Consider the following 18212-nt stretch of genomic DNA (forward strand, 5'->3'; position numbering starts at 1 on the left):
AAGTCCAGCTTGAATTGCTTAGATTTGTGTACATACAACAAAAGGAATTTGGATGATGTGGTTTGTCATTAAATGACTATACTATAAAATATTAGAATGACAACAATGTACTTTGGTGTAGCAACTTCAAAATTCCACCTACAAGGTGACCAGTCAGATGTGCTTTACTGTATATGTTAGGACCCCAACCCGTAATCTCCATCTAGACTGGGTCGACCCCATCGACTTGGGGTTCATTTAAATTTTTTAGAACCCCCAAATCTTTTATTGTTTGGGGTGAGGTGGTCTTGCAAATGACCCCATTACGATGCAGAAAATTCACTTAACCTAACCCGACCTGAAGAAGTTTTTCTGAAAGTATAACCTTACTCAAGCAGTGAGCAGCTATGTCACAGTGTATGTCTACGGTACCATAATTTTCGCTGTAACACTGCAGAGCAGCATGGTCTGTCCAGATGATGAGGGGAAAGTCACACAGAACCACCGCTCCACCTTGTTGAGGGACCGGTTGTAGCAGACCTCTTACTGTCGGGCCCTTCCTGGAGCGAAGCTGTGAACGGCCGGCTGGAGGTCCCTCTCTCTTGGCTCTCCAGAGTTCCTTCACTATGGGTGTTGCCTTCAGCCATGATTTCGCCCACTGTCTGCTCTTGACTGGCACTTTAGCCTCTAAAAGTCCTGGCTCCCCTGGGTCCGCTGTGTGTCCTCTTCTCCATTCATTTCCAGCAGCATCCAGTCCATAATTCCATTTCTGAAACCAATGTAGCGTTACGTGGAAATTAATGCAGACACAGGTTTTTCAGGTTCTCGAATGCAGCGGTTAATTATGCCATGCTGCTTTACCAGCCAGTGCTACAGCTGAGCAGCATAGTGCTTCTCAGACTGTGACAAAATACTACAAGAAAATAAAGTGCAGTCTCTGATTTCCTTTTTTATTCTCTTAGTGTCTTTTCTCTCTGGTTGTCTTTTGTTGTTTATTCTGCAATTCTGTGTTTGTCCGCTCTCTCTCGTCTCATACCACACCATTCGTCTCAGCAGCCTGCTACTTCTCCCCCCGTCCAGACCATGCCCCCGGTGCACCAGCCACCAATCCCAAGCATGCACAGCTTCCTAGTCTCAGTCCCTTGATTGTTGCAACATCTTATCCCTTGATTTGTGACAACAACTGGGTCCCACTCATGCAGCAAGCTGAGCTTATGATTGCTGGCGATTCTCTCTCATTCTTTGACATCCCTGAGCACCTGCTGCAGTGAACCTTTGACTCTGGGTCACAGAACCTTCCAGAACATGGTTACAGCAGACACAAGGTTCAGATTTTTAAGAATGTGGTGTAGAAATGAAATACATTGCAGTAATTCCAGACATCAGTGTGTATTATAACACAGTGAGCAGTTTTGTTTAGGTTAACTGATTTGAGTGACTTGATTCACTGCATGATTGCCTCCCTTACTGTTTGGGTCAAGTATTGCTGAGAACAAACATACACAGCACACGTGGAGGAATTTAATAGAAAGGTGCAGAACACTGTTATTGTACTAGGGAAACAGTGATATCAAACGTCAACTTTACTTACCAAAGTAAAGCGTATAAAACATGTAAGCAAGCAGTTATATTTGTATTTTATTTATTTGTTTGTTTTTCTTTATAGGAAAATACATTCAAACTGCAGTATGAAAGAAAAATAACCTTGAATATCTAAAAAAAAAAGGATTCACTCAGCAGCAGTAAGAATGGTCTCACTGCACACCACGTCATGGCGTATTGCTTTCTAGCCGTTAAATCCTCTGTTTATAACTCTAGTTATTATAGTTATAGTTATTTTGGATCTCTGTCACTATTAGTCAGTGTTAGTCCTTGCAACAGTATCAGTCACAGAACTTTATTGGCCTGTCTGGAGTCTCTGGCATTTGTTTCCTGAGCTGCCCTTGTAGCTTGATTGATAGCATATTTCCTAAAGTGGTTTTAACTCTTCTATTCGGAAACTGATGCTGTGATATACATGCTCTATGCATGTTTCCACTTGTACGCTAATGACATGTTTACTTCATTGTTTAGTGAAACAAATGGTAAACTGGTTAAAATCTGTTTTTAATAAGCACAAATGTTCATTAATTCCTTTTTGCATATGAAGAAACCAGATTGAGACTAAATATTAATTCAAATGTATTTGCCAATAGACAGAGATTGTATGAGCTGAGCATGCTGTATTGACACTAAAATTGTTGTTGATTGCTCATGGTATCACAGAAACTCAGTAAGATGCAATTACTTTTCTTTTTGGACCACACAGATTCTAAAAAATGTTCACACATTTCCATTAACTTCTTCCATTAACCGTCTCTTCAATTTGTCTTTTAGCTGATCAAACAGGAATGCTCTTCATCGGAGATGCAGTGTTACAGGTAAGGACATTGTAAAATTAAAAAGAGCAAAAACATTGCACAACTGGTTCCTGTTCATAAAGCTTTACATTTTAATTTTTTTAGGATTTTGAATAACAAATCCTTGATTTAGATTAACTCAATTCTTTCTGTCACTCGCTCAGCTAGATAATCAAATATAATTAGGGCTTCTAGTTTTCAGGTTTTATTTTTGATCATGTGATGTCCCTTTAAACATATTTTGAGCCGATTCGCTTTCTTAATCAAACACTAAGTACCAAAGGAAGTTGTTTCTTTTTACCCTCATATCTTGATTAAGATAACAGATGACGTGCATTGATCTCACCTGATTCTATTTGAACCTGTATTTCTGACTCTAATCGCTGAATTCTGCTTATTAATTTCCACTGCGTTAGGTTCTAGTAGTGCGTCACTAATTTAAACAATCTGGTTTTCAGTTATGGCTTAACAACTATTAATTAGGTTTAAAGGGAGGGAGAGAGATGTAAAATAAAAACCGAAAACTAGAAGGCCTAAATATAATACATGCAGGCGGTTTCAATTTAGTTGTTTAGTTCACAAATGCCAATCTCTAAATCCTTTTTTGTTTATTTGTATATAAAGCTTTTTTGTGTGAAATGTGTGCTCATATAGAAAACAAAGCCAACTTGAATTTATTTAACAATGCAAATAGCTGATTACAGGCTTACAGTGAAAGTTAAAGACCAGAAAACAATCACCCTTCAAAGGTGTCAATAAATCAGTCAAAAGTCTGGTTGCTGTTTAAATAGAAACATGAAGTGAAATATGACAATTATTTTAACTAATATATTCTTCTTCTTTAGAGTGACCTCTGTAGGTCAATTTCTTCTAAGTTCAACTGGTACACCCAGTGTGAGTGTAACCTACATTGTGCCCCAAGTAACACTTTCCTATTTGATGAGGAAACACATTAGTATGAAATAAAACATAAAACAAAGGTTGTATTTCATATATGCCCCTGAGGGCAGTGTGCTGCAGGAGAAGGTTTGATGGTTACACTGGTGTATTCACTGTATTTTGAGAGAAGACATGTTTGAGAGCTCTACAGAGGCCACTGTGTTTTAAAATGTTACCACAATGTGATAACTGAAACAGAATATTCTACAAAGAGACAATCGGAAATTGGTTAAGATAATTGTGATATTTTATGCCCTTACCAATTGCTCTTGAAGCTCTGGAGAGCCAGTTTGTTTTGCATACTGTGTAATTTTTTATGAAACCGCCATCTCACAGCCCTTTGAATATTGAAGTCAGTAAAGTAGAGGCATATTTTAACAATGTAAGGAGACAATTACAGTGTACTGTATAACAGGATACAACATTAACATATACAGTGATACCCTGTTATAACGCAACTTGTTATAGTGCGAAATCGGTTATAACACGATAAGGTCGTGGCTCCCATTTCCCCCATAATGCAATTTGACTCGCAAATGTTGGATGAACGTTCCAGATATACAATACGAAGCACGGCAAACAGCAAAAAACTAAAATCTTTCTCTGTTAAAATGCAACTCAATGTGGTGGACAGAGCAAGAAAAGTGAAACACAAGCAACAGTTTCAAAAGATATAAATGTTGCAGAATCTACATTGCGTGGCGGGCTAAAAGACAAAGAGAAATTAATATGTTTTTTTGGTAAAATTAACTGCAAAGACGGCTGCTCTAGATAACAAAAAATGTGCTGCGCTAAAGAGTGAGACAAGCTGATGTGTGAATGTGCCGCTGTGAGAGTGCAAGACTGTTGTTTTTGGTCTGGCCGAGGCTAACAGGGGCTGGAATAATTGTCGTAATAAACCATGGATTCGAATACCTGCAAATCGTGTGTCTCCATCCTTCATTTTCCACCGTACGCTACAATATTAATTTGGCTTGTGGGCATTGTAAATCATTTCTGGAACAAAACTGCCAATATTTGTTATAAGGTGAAATACAAATAACATGGTCTCCTAATAATGGACCTCGACAACTGCATTATAATGGGGTAGCACTGTATTTGTGTATATTGTACATTAAAGCAATTATAGTTAAACAAAATAGTTTAATGTGAAATCTCTGTTTGCAAGCCACGATTTTAGACTGTCTTAGACTCGTTTACTACGCACGGTCTACTCTGGTCTACTATAGCACTTTTCTGCACTGAAGCTCTGCGTTGTGAACATTTTTTTTTTTTTTTTAATCCTCAGGACACAGACACAGGATGAGTTTTTAACTGGAAGTTTATTCTGGGGGAGGCAAAAAAAAAAAAAAAAGATAATAATGCAGCTGCACAGTGCACTCCACGCTCATTCACAGCCAGGATGAAGCCATTTTGGAAGGAAATAATGAGAACTGTCCATTGCATTGATTAAATAAACAATTTACATAAATAAAATAAAGTACACAGACTGGTAAATATTACCCTCTGTACATTTATACATTAAGCTCATATTAACAATTACAGAAACAAACAGCATTATAAAATAGTCACACACTTGGGAGAAACAAAATAAATAAAAAGATAATAATGCAGCTACACAGTGCACTCCACACTCTCTTTCACTGTGGAGAAAGCAGCAGAGAAAACAGCCGCAAAATCAATACAGTAATACTGACTGTAATAACACAAAAAATATCTTTCCCCCATTTAATGATTTTCTTCTTCATAACACAGGATAATCACCACGTCATACATAAGAAATTCTTGAACGAGAAAATGCCATTCAGCCCACTTATGCTCGCTCGCTTTGATGCAAGCGTGGTCTGTTAACACTCGGGAGAGGAAAAACAAAAAAACCCTAACCATCTAGTTAGTAGGGGAAATTAAACCTCTGGGAATTTGTGGCTAAACAGACTGCCCTTCCTCCAGGTGGCTAGCTAAAGGTCTTATTATGGTCACAGAGAGGGTTATACAGTATTGTTCATGACAGCATCCAATCTATTCATGAAGGGTCCGATAGCCTCTGCTTCAACAACTTTGTCCGGCAGCCTGCTCCAACGGTTCAGCACCCTTTCCGTGAAAAAGCTCCTTCTCTGCTCGGTTCTGAATATGTCTTTCTTCAGCTTCCACCCATGGCCCCTGGTTCTGTCCTTTCTAGGCTATACAGATTCAGCTCTTTCAGTCTATATTCATATGACATACCCTTCAATCCTGGAATTAATCGTGTTGCTCTCCTCTGTACTCTCTCCAGTACCTCAATGTCTTTCCTATGATATGGGGACCAGAACTGGACACAATATTCTAGGTGTGGTCGTTCCAGTGCATTATATAATTTTAACATAACTTCTCTTGATTTGAATTCAGCTGTCTATTTGCTCAAATGCGTAGCAGCCAGAAAAGTAAAACCACTCATTAACTTCCATGGTGCAGTCCCAAGCACACTAACTCCCATGCTGTAGTACCAAGGTGGTCAAACGTAATTTTAGGTTTCATAAAAAAAAAAAAAAAATTATTAAATGGATTTTTGTAATCAGTTTACATATATATATATATATAATAATTTCAAATAGAAAAATACATAAAAAAGTGCAAAAAACACTTTTTTTAAAAATGTAGCTTCTTTATTTATTTATGTGGTGGCCATCATTTCTTTTTTTTAATTTTAGCTTTTGTAATTTAAATGTGCAATATATTTGTACTAAATAAATAACTTATTTTAAGAAAGAATGTTACTCTAAGCTAAACGGCTGCTTTAATTTCGATGATCAATGTTTTATGTGTACAAGCCAGGAAGTACACAGGAGCGAGATAAAAACAAACAAAACAACTGTTAAAACAACTGTATGTGCTGCTGGATTTATATACTGCTGCTGAACTTCAGTGAGATTTATAAACTACCAGCCTTGATTCTGCTACATAAGCAACTGCTACCCACATTGACTGACATCTTTTAGGGTAACATGCTTTAGCCCAGAAGATTCTGCTGGGGTGAAATGACCAAGGCAAGTAAAGCAGAAATAGACTTCCTGGAAGGCACGGGATGCACACTGGGAATGTGTTTCTATAACAAACAAAAAAAAGCAGCACACTGCTAATCAAAGTGCAAAAAAGGTCATATTTATATCATTATTTTGTTACCTACAATTACTATACCGAATAGTATAAAGTTGTACCATGTTTATTTTGTTTGTGAGCAATTCTATTGTATTTTCAATATTTTGTTGGAGTGGTATAAATGTTGTGTTTTATCTGCCGAGTCAGTGTTCAAGCTGTTCACACAAGGAGCAGGCCAGAAGCAGCTCACTGACGGGTCCTCTGGAGAAAGTCCCACATAACATTGAACCAGACATTACAAATTAAAATTTCTTCATAGAAAAAGTATTTATATTGTATTCAGTCATGTGAAAACACATGCCAAAGTAAAGATTGAAAATTGTACCTTTGCTTGTTGGCAGTATCTAAAAGATAATTGGCTGTTGTGGAATTTTCCGTCTAAAAACATCTTGTAAGTAATTTTATTATCCATTTATGGCATGTGAACTGAAGCAACCATCATTAGAATTTGAATGTTTTACTTTTTTTGTAATTGTTTCATGCATTTACCTAGGTTAATGGAATTAATGTAGAAAAATCTACACATGAAGAAGTGGTAAGTGTGTTTAAATATTATTTTCTCAGTTCACCTTATTGCATCTTTAAATTGTTAACATTGTACCAGCTAAAAACCATATACAGATATTAAGGTGTTTGGGAGACCCTCTTCATATTATTGGAGCACTTGAGAAAAAGTGTCTTTAACCACGTTAGTGATTTTCTAACTAATATCCTTTAACCTTTTTTTGTCAGATGGTATTAAATAAACCAAAAACTGTGTAAATTCCACTGCAAGAAAAGCTTGTTTGCACTCTTCTGTGCAGTTGATTGCCCTCTTCTGTACCCTCTTGAGTACCAATCAATGGCAATTAACTTCCACATTGACTGCTGATTGGAAGCTAATTTTCCTTTAACCAGGATGCTAACATTGTTAACATAATGCTGTACTGCCAGTTGATGCCATAAAGTGACACAAAACACGTTATTTCCAATGGCATAGCTAGGGTCGTGGTTTTAGGGGTTTGAACCCTCCTCTCCCCCCGAAATTCATTATTCACTAAGTTGGAAAGAAAAAAATGTCAGCCACCTGCAACACTGTAAACCTCCGTCCCAACCAATGTAAGCTGTGACCTGTGAGCTGTTTGCTTCACTGCCACCTAAGCACACACACACAAAAGAAGAAGAAAAATAAAAATCAGTCAAACACATATCTAGTTGTGACTGGGCTAAGTCCTGTCATTTTTACACCAGATTCAGCCTTAGACTCCTTTGATTGGAAAATGCATGTGAACATAATTTTTTCCTTTTTGTACTGGAAAAGGAAGAAATAACTAGAAAATCAGTGATTTCTTCATTTGTCCTACTGCCTTTAAGCCAATGGTTTTCAACTATTTAATCTCAAATACCAGTGTTTCCAGCAGGGACCACCAGGTGTACCAGTAACTATGTGCAATCTCATGGCCGATTAGCACAGGATTAAAAATTATTTTCAGGGTATTTGTCTCAACGCAATAAACCATAATATAATTGATACAACCTGTCCTGAGATTCTACAGTTCCTTAAAACACAACGATTGGGTATAACCAAATTGGGGACAGGCGAAAATACAAAACATACCTGGCGAATTAAAAAAAAAAAGAATGCTTTTAATGGTGCATTTGAAGATTTATATGGAAATACATGTCTGTGGCAAAGTGGTTAATAGCGTGCAGGTGCAGGTGATCAATGAACAGACAAACAATTATAATCCAGGTGCAAAGTTTGTTTAAGATTTTTATGTCCAGTGCCTGATGGCAAAACAAACAGTAAACAATAAATGATGTTAAGTAATAAAGCAGTGTGTATTACTTAATTTGTAATTCCCGGGTTTGTCCCCTAAATAATAGTCCCATTTTTATTATACACCCACATGAAATACAAAACACATGCACAAGTCTATTAGTTAGTTAGTGCTAGTGGCGCAAATACAGTTATTTGTGATACAAGTGCAGTGCTGTTCCGGGTTTGTGCTGGCCTCTGGCGACAGCTCCGGAACTTTAGCTGTCTAATGATAACAAGCAACAATTAGACAAAACAAACAAACACTATACGGATACACAAAATACAGGTCCTTCCGGGTTATTTTCACCAAAACAAAGAAACAGATTACATCACTTTGACCCCTTGGTAAACGAGTGCAGCCGCTCCTCAAATCCGCAGCTGTCACATAATTTCCTTTCCTGGTCGATTAGCCCTAACCCTAAGCTCCGCCCCTTTTCTAAATGACCGACTTCCTTTTAACCTTCGGAAAGAAGTGTCAGGCCAAGTAGTTCAGAGTACTCGGTTCCCGTTTTTTAGTGCCCTCATAGGTCGAGAGGGAGATTTACCACCAAGAATCATTGTCTTTCTGTCACATTGTCACTCAAAGGAGTGGTTATTCTAGCCTTTGGAAAAGAATGTACAACACAATCATCATTGTTTACAATCATACACAAAAGCTCCTTCTCTGGCAACATTGTATTTAATTTTGAATTTACTGACTTTTGTTGATAAAAAATAAATCCACGTCTGGGAGGTCCCTAGACTCCTGTGCTTTTGACCAACTCTGAGGACACCTGTTTTTTTAGTCCCTCGCAAATCATGCTTTAAATGGCTACTGTAAAACCGAGACCTATAAGCACTCGACAAGTTTACAATGAAAAAAAAAAGGATGGACTTGTGGATCTAAATATCAGGTAAAGTAGGTTATTCTTTCTGTTATTTAATTTTTATGGTTGATAACTGCATAGAAGTTGTTCTAAATGTGATTGTGATTGAGGTGAAACATCACGGTTCTTAATTGCAAGTTTTGAGTGTAGTAAATTTTTATTTAAAAAAAAACATGTTTTATAAATGATTACCCATCTTCAAAAATCTCCACCCCCCTCCTCTCCACCTAGGATTATACCTTAGCCCTGAAGAGCTTATCACACTGACTGAATTATCTCCAGGTGAGGGATTTTTGTATAGTGCCTAGGACTATAGTTCCATAATTCATGAGCAAATATAGAAATGAGCAAAATAGAGTGAGGTCAAATAATTTATAATCACATAACAGTGTTGACAAATGCAGACACAGGAATGTTTTGTTTTGTGCTATGTAATTAACACATTTTTATTCAATTTAATCAATACCTAGCAACTTAAAACATGTTCAAGGGAATTCTGATTTTCTGAGTATCTAGACAGCCCTAATAATGACTTTTTCACATATCTATTTTACTGCATACTTTGGTTTTGATCCCAGAAAGTCCCATTCTAAGTTGTGTTCTTGGCGTCAGTGTTAGAGATTGCAAAGCTCCTATGCAGCCGGCCAAGTGTTTGCTTAGATTTTGATAATGGTCTGTCCTGGAGCCTATGTTGTTGGCTGGTTCAGAGTCCCTAGTTCTATTTACTTCCAGTTGACTGTGTGTGAGCATCTGTAACAAGGAAAGGAAGACAAAGCCTTGCTGTTTAGGAACTACACGTCTATTTCCTTATCAGATTTTACCATAGTAAATTTGCATTTTTTCTGTTTTCACATGCATTTACTATGGTTAGCCATCCTTTAACATGTTTTACCATACCGCTCTCATCTCAACCTATTCCTTAATATATTTTACTATGGTATATATATATATATATATATATATAATATATATATATATATATATATATATATATATATATATATATATATATAACTATTTATATATATAAACTATTACTTATATGTTAGATATTATAGGTCTATCTGCTTAAAATGCAATTTAAAGATTTCAGTGGGAATTCAACTGATCATCCAGTGTTTCTGCTAGGACAAAACATTGTCCGTCACAGTGACTGGTCAGTAAATGTTTTAACTCAAAACATAATTGTCATTCATGTGACACCTGTAAAACGACTGTTCTTAAAACGATACACATATATGTTGTTATGGAGAATAAATATGCCTATGTGAAAATGTAAAAAAATTAAAAATAAAATACTCATTCCTTCTCTTAGCAACCTTGTTTTTTTTTAATTAAGCAGAACATGAAAGAACATAATTTATAGCAATTTGTTTTCAAAAGTTGTCAAAATATACAGTATATATTTTTTATTTTGAATTTCGCTTTATAATTTCAATTTCAAATATTTTCCATAATGGAACTTAATGTAACTGAAAACTACAGCTATAATATCAGTGTGAATGAAAGCATTTTGTATTGAAAACATAGCAGGGATGCACAAACTTACATAAGACCAGAGTGATCTAGACTAAAGAGACCAAGTAAAAAACAATACAAAAATAAACTTTATGCACTTCGTTTCAACGAACGCACGAGGCACAGCCAATCAGAATCATCATGGATGAAAACTAAATAAACAAATCTACCCTATAGGAGGAACAAAAGGAGGGGGCGTGGATAGAATCGACCTATCTGTGACTTGCTTTGTTAACAAAATTAAGAACATTTTCTAGCTCTGGTAACAAAGCAAGGGCAGTATTAAAAAGTGCAACTTGGTGTGGGTATGAATTATCACATTTATATTTTTAAATGCAATCAAGCTCTTAGACTAGTGTGTAAAACATGACAATGTCCCCTGAAACTTTGTGACCCTTGTGGTGCAATAAATGTGTCCTTTGTGGTGTTTCTGGAGTGTTGTATGGGCATGTTCATGGTTACACTCTGGTGCAGCAGCTGTACTTGGAGATAAGACTTGTGATTTGTTATATTGATGACACTAGTTGGTTTCACTTAAAACATTTTTAAAAAACCACCAACATGTGATGACTGAAACTAAATAAGATATGCCACGTATATCTAAATAGAACAATACATTAGTTAACATAAATATTTCATACCAACGGCAAGTTGCTTTTTGTGTCATTTTTCTAGACACCCGTTCTCTTCTTGCAGATATTTATATTTAAACATTCCTTTTATCATTTAAAAATGACAGGTGTTGTGCCTGTCGTTAGGGGAATATATGTAAACAGACTGCAGACATTTTGTTTACAAAATATTGCACCTGGGATATTTCCATTGTTCCTTGCAGAAGGCAAAGTGATGTCAAAGCAATTGACAGGTTAAATAAAATAATACAAAATAAATCTAGTAGAACTATGTTCTATATCAAGCTTTTACCTTAGATAAAATAGACAGGCTACATTTAACAATCCCAGTAGAGTCATTTACTCTTTTCCAGTAGAGATTTCAAAATCAATTTCATTACCATGGAAAAATTGTTTAAAACATTCTCTGTTGAAGAAGAAGCAGAACTTCGAGCCACAGATTGTTTTCAAAGTGGTTAACCAAAATGTATTGGTCATTCATGCTATAGTCTGCAGGATAGCATGGGAGGGTGTAACAGTCCTTTCTTAAAACCCATCCCTGGTCTGTTACCATGGAATTCTCCTCGATATATATAAACTATATATAAAACAATTTGGCTGAACAGAGATTATTTTGTGGTGTACAGTACTGTATAGTGTGTACTATCAGTCAGTGTTAAGCTGAAGTCACAAAAGTAGTTTTTGTATGTTACACATTGCAGGCTATCAAATAACAACAGCTGCAATCAAAATAGCGTCTTATATTAGTGAAAATATTGTCTTGCATAAAACGAGGTCTCCAGATTGAAAGGGACTAGCAGTGTTCAGCTGAGGGAGTTTACAATATGTGTATTTTGAATGCAAATAGACTAAAGATCCTACACTGGATGTGAACTTTGCTATAGATTCTTCACTGTGTGCTTTACTGTGGTAAACCAGCTGTGATTTATCACATTGACAGGTACACATATTACGGAGTGCCGGAGATGAAGTTACCATCACCGTTCAGTACCTCAGGGAAGCGCCATCATTTCTTAAGCTCCCATTAGGTAAGAAACAGCGACAGTAATCGGTAAAGGTTGCAGTGCTTTTCCTTCTCAATATTTATAAGTGACAGTTGCACAACAGAATTATGAATCTATTCTCACACATTTCTAGTTCAAGGAACCTTTGTACTGTACAATGTTGTGATGTAGAATTTGCCAATTTTAATTTTTTTTAAAAAAATATATATATATATATATATATATATATATATATATATATATATATATATATATATATATTTTCCCAAGTAAACATTCATGTGTATCTACATATTTACACGTAAATGTGCATTTGGGCAAAACCAACTTGTAAACATTACTATTGATAACAGGAAGAGCATTTCAAAAAGGACTGGGAGAATAATAGATTACATGTGACATTATGACATTGTGTGATATATGCATGGAAAAGCAAATACTTGCCATTTTAAAGAGCCTGTATTATGTCCATATAAGTTACAGCACTACCTGTAGGCTGTACTGGACCTGCTTCCTACTTTTCCAGATCCTTTGAAATAACTTTCAATACATTTTCCTCAATATGAACTGCTTTGGGCAACTCTGACCTGTCACGAAGCTTGGTGGTATGTTTAATTTTTTTGGTGCGGTCTTCATTCTTTTTGGTAAAGGTAGTAGCAGGTGCACCATGACAAAAGTCATAGATGCACCTATTATTCTCATGTTGCTAAGATATGGTACTCCTGGTGTCACATGCTGCAGTGTCATCAGAGGTGAATCAACTCAATGGCCGGTTTTAGACATGTTTATTTTAATTTTAATTTTAGACACCATTGAAACGTCATTTTAAAAACGTGTAAAATGCCTATTGTAACGGTAATTGTATGCAGGAAGTTAAATACCAAGATGACTCTGGTTGTGAGCTGATCAGAACCAGTGTTCGGTTGACATCTTGTGCCCTTTTCCTAACCAGAAGCTTGGTCATTCCAAACTGGCATTTCACATAGACTATTTATTCAGTCATTGGTTTTTATGTTACAGTCACGTATTGTAGTAACTGAAAAAAAAGACGTACTGCCACACGTTTGAATTCTGCATATTGTGACAGCAAGAAGTAAAACAGAACTGCATTTCACTTGGGATTTTTATGAACTATAATTTTCACATAAACTGCTGTGTGTTAGTTTTATTGTATATAGCAGTGGCACGAAGCCTGTGCAATAATATGATTGAATGTACACCATCTTGATGATAAGACTGCTAACCTCAATTTTTCGAAAAGAACAATAACACAAAACAAGTCAATATCAAAACAAAAAGGAGAGTCTGTTATGTCGCCATGTCTTATAACAAATAATATACACTAAACTATAAATTTTAGTCTGTAATTCTTTCTCTGGTTTCTTGTCATAAATCATCTATGTCACCAGAAACCCTTGGTAGAGTTATAGCCTTATTATGCACAGCTGAGTGTACATTATAACTTATATTTACTGTATTATTATCCGAACTGTTGCTTTGATCAGGACCATGGATCTTCAAAGTGCACCTCTGAATAAACCATTTGCAAATGTTTAGAACAAACATGATTTTAGATACTAGTCATTTCAGAAAAAAAGCCAGTGTGGTTCTCCTCCACTGATAAGGCAGCAGTAACTGAATGACTGTTTACTTCTACTACTGTGAGCAGTAAATCTTGATTCCTGATGTTTATTTATTTATTTATTTTAAACAAGTCAGTGCTTTCTCAAATTGCACTTTGATAGCATTTAAATTGAAAATGCACGCAGGATTCGCTAAGGTAACACACCAACGAGATGAGTCTCTCCGAAATGGGAAAACAAGGGAACGACAAAACACAGCATGAAAAAGTTTTCAGTTTAGATCAAATCATTTTAATTGAAAAAGAATGCATGTACAACACTATGTAGTTTAAACTATAATTATGGATCTCAGTGGACGTGATACTGTCACAAGGTGCCCAAAAGAATAAATGCCACTGTTTGTTTTTTGTTTTTTTAAGTGAAAGCATTTCTGCTTTGAATTATTTATAATAACATCAAGAGACCATCCCAAATTGAAGAATGGGCTATGACTATTTTATGGCAGCCTAAAGCCAATTTATTTACTAAAGCATCAGAGATACAAAGAATGCAAGCCTGTTTCTGGCCTTGGCCTATGACTGTAAACACAAAACAAGCACTAATGTAGAGTTTGGCAGAGTTCCAACTTACAGAGAAAGGATAAACAACATAGAAAATAGGAAACAAAACCTGCATATTTTCAATTTAAACCATATTCCTTAAAATATGTGCCTCATCAAGAAACTAGCCTGGTACTTTCCATGAAATTAGAAATGTTGTGCAGTTGTTGTTTTTTTTTTTTTTAGAAACCAGAGCATCCAACTACTAAATAAAATATCTAAAACTAATGATAGAAAATCCATAATGGATTATGAAAACATATAACTCATAAGGGCACTGTGCTATAATGACATGCATCTGTCTTGTATGTTTTCAAGCAGTAACAAAATGATGAATGAGTTGTAAAATGTTCAGTAAGTATGCATACTATCTTTAATTTACAATGGCCAAAATGTGCACTCGTTACTACAGTATTTTGTTTAGCAGCATTTCTTTCAGCAGGGTCAATAAGACAACTCACCATGTGTGAACTCCATGAGATTTCGTAAGATTTGTCTGCTACAACATGTCTTGTCAAAAAAAGACAACACCATTAAACAACATTGTTTAATTGCTAACCCATTGCACAGCTACAGCAAAAAGGTTTGCATCATCCTGTAGAATTAACCAATTTTGCTCAATAATGTTACAACAACAAACTTAATTACATATCGCTTTGTAGTTTTCCGTATACTTAATGAAAAAACAGACACAAATTGTAAAATATGACATTTTGATAGCTAACATGAAATACATCTATTATGGTTCCGGGAGACTTTTGCGAAACTATTTTGTAGTTTCTTTGATTGCATGATGTTAAATAAAAGATCAATTATGTTCATACACTTTTTTTTAAAATGATGCCTCAATCCTAAAGTAATTCAAGGTGATGCAAAACGTTGGGCTACAGCTATACAGTAATTACTGTAAAGTAGCTGTTCCTTAATTTTTTTTATTTTATTTTTATTTTTTTTGCAATGACTACTTTGTGTTTTGTTAACATCAAAATGTGGGAATATAACCATGTATTCTTGATAAAAGCTATATAATATGCAATAAAAAATCTGATTACAGCTAAATTGTTTCAATTTCCTTTAATATTGTTCAGGTTCTCCAGGACCATCAAGTGATCACAGCAGTGGAACATCCTCCCCACTTTTTGACAGTGGTTTACATCTAAATGGAAATTCCACAAACACAGTAAGCTTCATTTTCAGAAATTAGATAATGTTACTGTCACAATATTTCTACTTTATTTCTGAGTCTTCTTGCAGTTTACATCTCAAGGCACTCTACTAACTGATTCCTCTGTGATGCTAAAATGAGGTTTCATTGACAGAATGAATATAAATCTTCAGCGTGATATGTGGTGTTATAAACAAGGATTTAAGTATAATTAAATTATAATTTAATTTAAATATATATATATATATAATTCCAGGTGAAGCACATTTATGCAGCATCCACAAGCTCAGAACAGATAAAGGCTCACAAAGAATATTTGCTTGACAAAGAATATGTATGAAATAAACTAAAGGACACTGAAATGTATAAAAACACAAAGAAACCGCTGGCTATAATGAGATGCATTTGAATTGTTCCTGTCTTTCAACAGATATACATAAATAAAATACATAAAAACATCACAGAATATAGTTTGGTCACTACTATTTGTTAACTATCTGGTTTTCCTTGGCTTATAATTATTTTCTCAAAAAAAAAATAAAAAAAATAAATCACCATTGTGTAATGTATTTTTAAAATTGAGACGCTATATTTTGTTGGCTTTGGCTTTCTTGTAGTTCTTGCACTAAGTGTGTGTGGAATGTTTATTTTACACATAAAACACTGGTTGGGCTGCAAAGTCAGAAGGCAAAGCACTAAACAGGAGGGCCTTTGAGGAGACTGCACTGCACCTTCAAGTTTTAAGAACAAAACAAATAAGAGACTCTTACTCTTGGCTATGTTGAGTATTATAACAGTTGAGTGGCGGCATTAAAACAACAATTTATTCTGGCTTTTTTCCCTTCGGTCACATGTTTGGAATATTGATATATTATTTTTTTACCTTGTGAAGTAAAATTTGGGATTGATCTTGCTGCAGCACGCAATCTAAAAGATGAGGATGCTAACCTGCCTATTCTGGTGAGAAACTACAGTACTTAATAGGAAGGTTCTGTTGCCAAAATATCTTTTGCATATATTTGCTTTTGGAAGAAGCAAGGGTTACAATGATATCTTCATGAGGCGTCATCATTTGCCCAGTGGTGTTTGCTTGCCTTATATTATATAGCTTACACAGCACCTTGATTATATCCATGTTCAACGGGGACAATCAAAATACATTTTCGAAATGTGTGTTTTAAAATACAGGTAGGGCTGTATGAATCTCAATTCATAGTAACAGTTCGTGATTTTCTAAATGTTCGCATTTTACAAAGTAGTTCAACAGGAAACAAGAAACTCTAAAATGTATGTCATTATGTTCTTGTTTGAATCTACCTCTATGAAGTGTCTTCAAAACAAATTGAACAATATATACAGTACTGTGCATAAGTTTTAAGCAGGTGTGAAAAAATGCTGTAAAGTAAGAATGCTTTCAACATGTTAATAGTTTATATTTATCAATTAACAAAATGCAAAGTGAGTGAACAGCAGAAAAATCTACATCAAATCAATATTTGGTGTGACCACCCTTTGCCTTCAAAACAACATTTTTGAAAGCATTCTTACTTTACAGCATTTTTTCACACCTGCCTAAAACTTTTGCATAGTACTATATATATATATATATATATATATATATATATATATATATATATATATATATATATATATAGTATACACACACACACACACACACATATATATATATATATATATATATATATATATATATATATATATATATATATATATATATATATATAGTATATATATACTATGTACATTCAGTTCACATTCAGGAAGCTTTATATAAAGAATTATATCTTTTTAAACTATATTTTCATGAATTAAATGCAGGTACGCATTACACTTTTGCAAAACCATCAAGAGTTTAGAACAGATTCATAAATATCAATCTGGAATTAATCCATCAACATGTTAAAGGCTTTGTGAATTGGACCCACTGTTGCCCCTATCAAAATGTAAATAATGGGTTGCACTTCCAATTAACAGTCTGTGCAGAAACCTTAAAACATCTGTTGAAGTTTCATTTCTATGACTTACTATTTCTGGAATCAACTCAACTAATGGAATTACACACCATCCCAGATACCAACCCTTGTTCATATTGCTGCGTGAGCAGATAAGATGATGTGCTCAGTGTCTCATTTATTCTGTGCAGGCACCATCATCACCTTCCTCACCCACAACTAATGAACCAAAGTATGAGAAACGCTGGCTTGACACCTTATCTGTCCCTCTGTTGATGGCTCGCATCTCAAGATACAAAGCTGGAACAGATAAATTAAGGTTTGTAATCCAGAAGGGGGGGGGGGGGGGGGGGGGTAAATCGCTGCATAGCTATTCTTTATTTTTAAAGATATTGGTCTGTGTTAGTTTTGTCTAGATTTTTTCATTAAAGATAAGAGGCCGTTAAGCTCAATATCTATGCACGGACATGTCGCTGACCTGAGGTTGCTTCCTTTGAGCCCACTAAGATACCAAATATTCAATGCTAAGATTGAATGCTTTGTGGCATATACTGCTGGATGTAAGACTAGATTTCAAACAAACCTTGTAGTCTGAGGAGTTTTTAATTAAGTCTGAGAC

General features: G+C 35.2%; 1 protein-coding gene across 1 annotated transcript in view; it reads left to right on the top strand.

Annotated features, from left to right (window-relative positions):
- Window positions 1-18212, top strand: part of sntg2 (syntrophin, gamma 2) — a 129799-nt gene that overhangs the window by 74908 nt on the left and 36679 nt on the right. Inside the window, exons 5-9 of the mRNA XM_041251563.1 lie at window positions 2356-2399; window positions 6946-6987; window positions 12210-12297; window positions 15544-15635; window positions 17785-17912. Of these exons, the coding sequence (XP_041107497.1) occupies window positions 2356-2399; window positions 6946-6987; window positions 12210-12297; window positions 15544-15635; window positions 17785-17912 (394 nt within the window). The remainder of the gene's footprint in view (window positions 1-2355; window positions 2400-6945; window positions 6988-12209; window positions 12298-15543; window positions 15636-17784; window positions 17913-18212) is intronic.

Source organism: Polyodon spathula, chromosome 6 (genome assembly GCF_017654505.1).
Source record: "Polyodon spathula isolate WHYD16114869_AA chromosome 6, ASM1765450v1, whole genome shotgun sequence".
Taxonomy (NCBI): Eukaryota; Metazoa; Chordata; class Actinopteri; order Acipenseriformes; family Polyodontidae; genus Polyodon; species Polyodon spathula.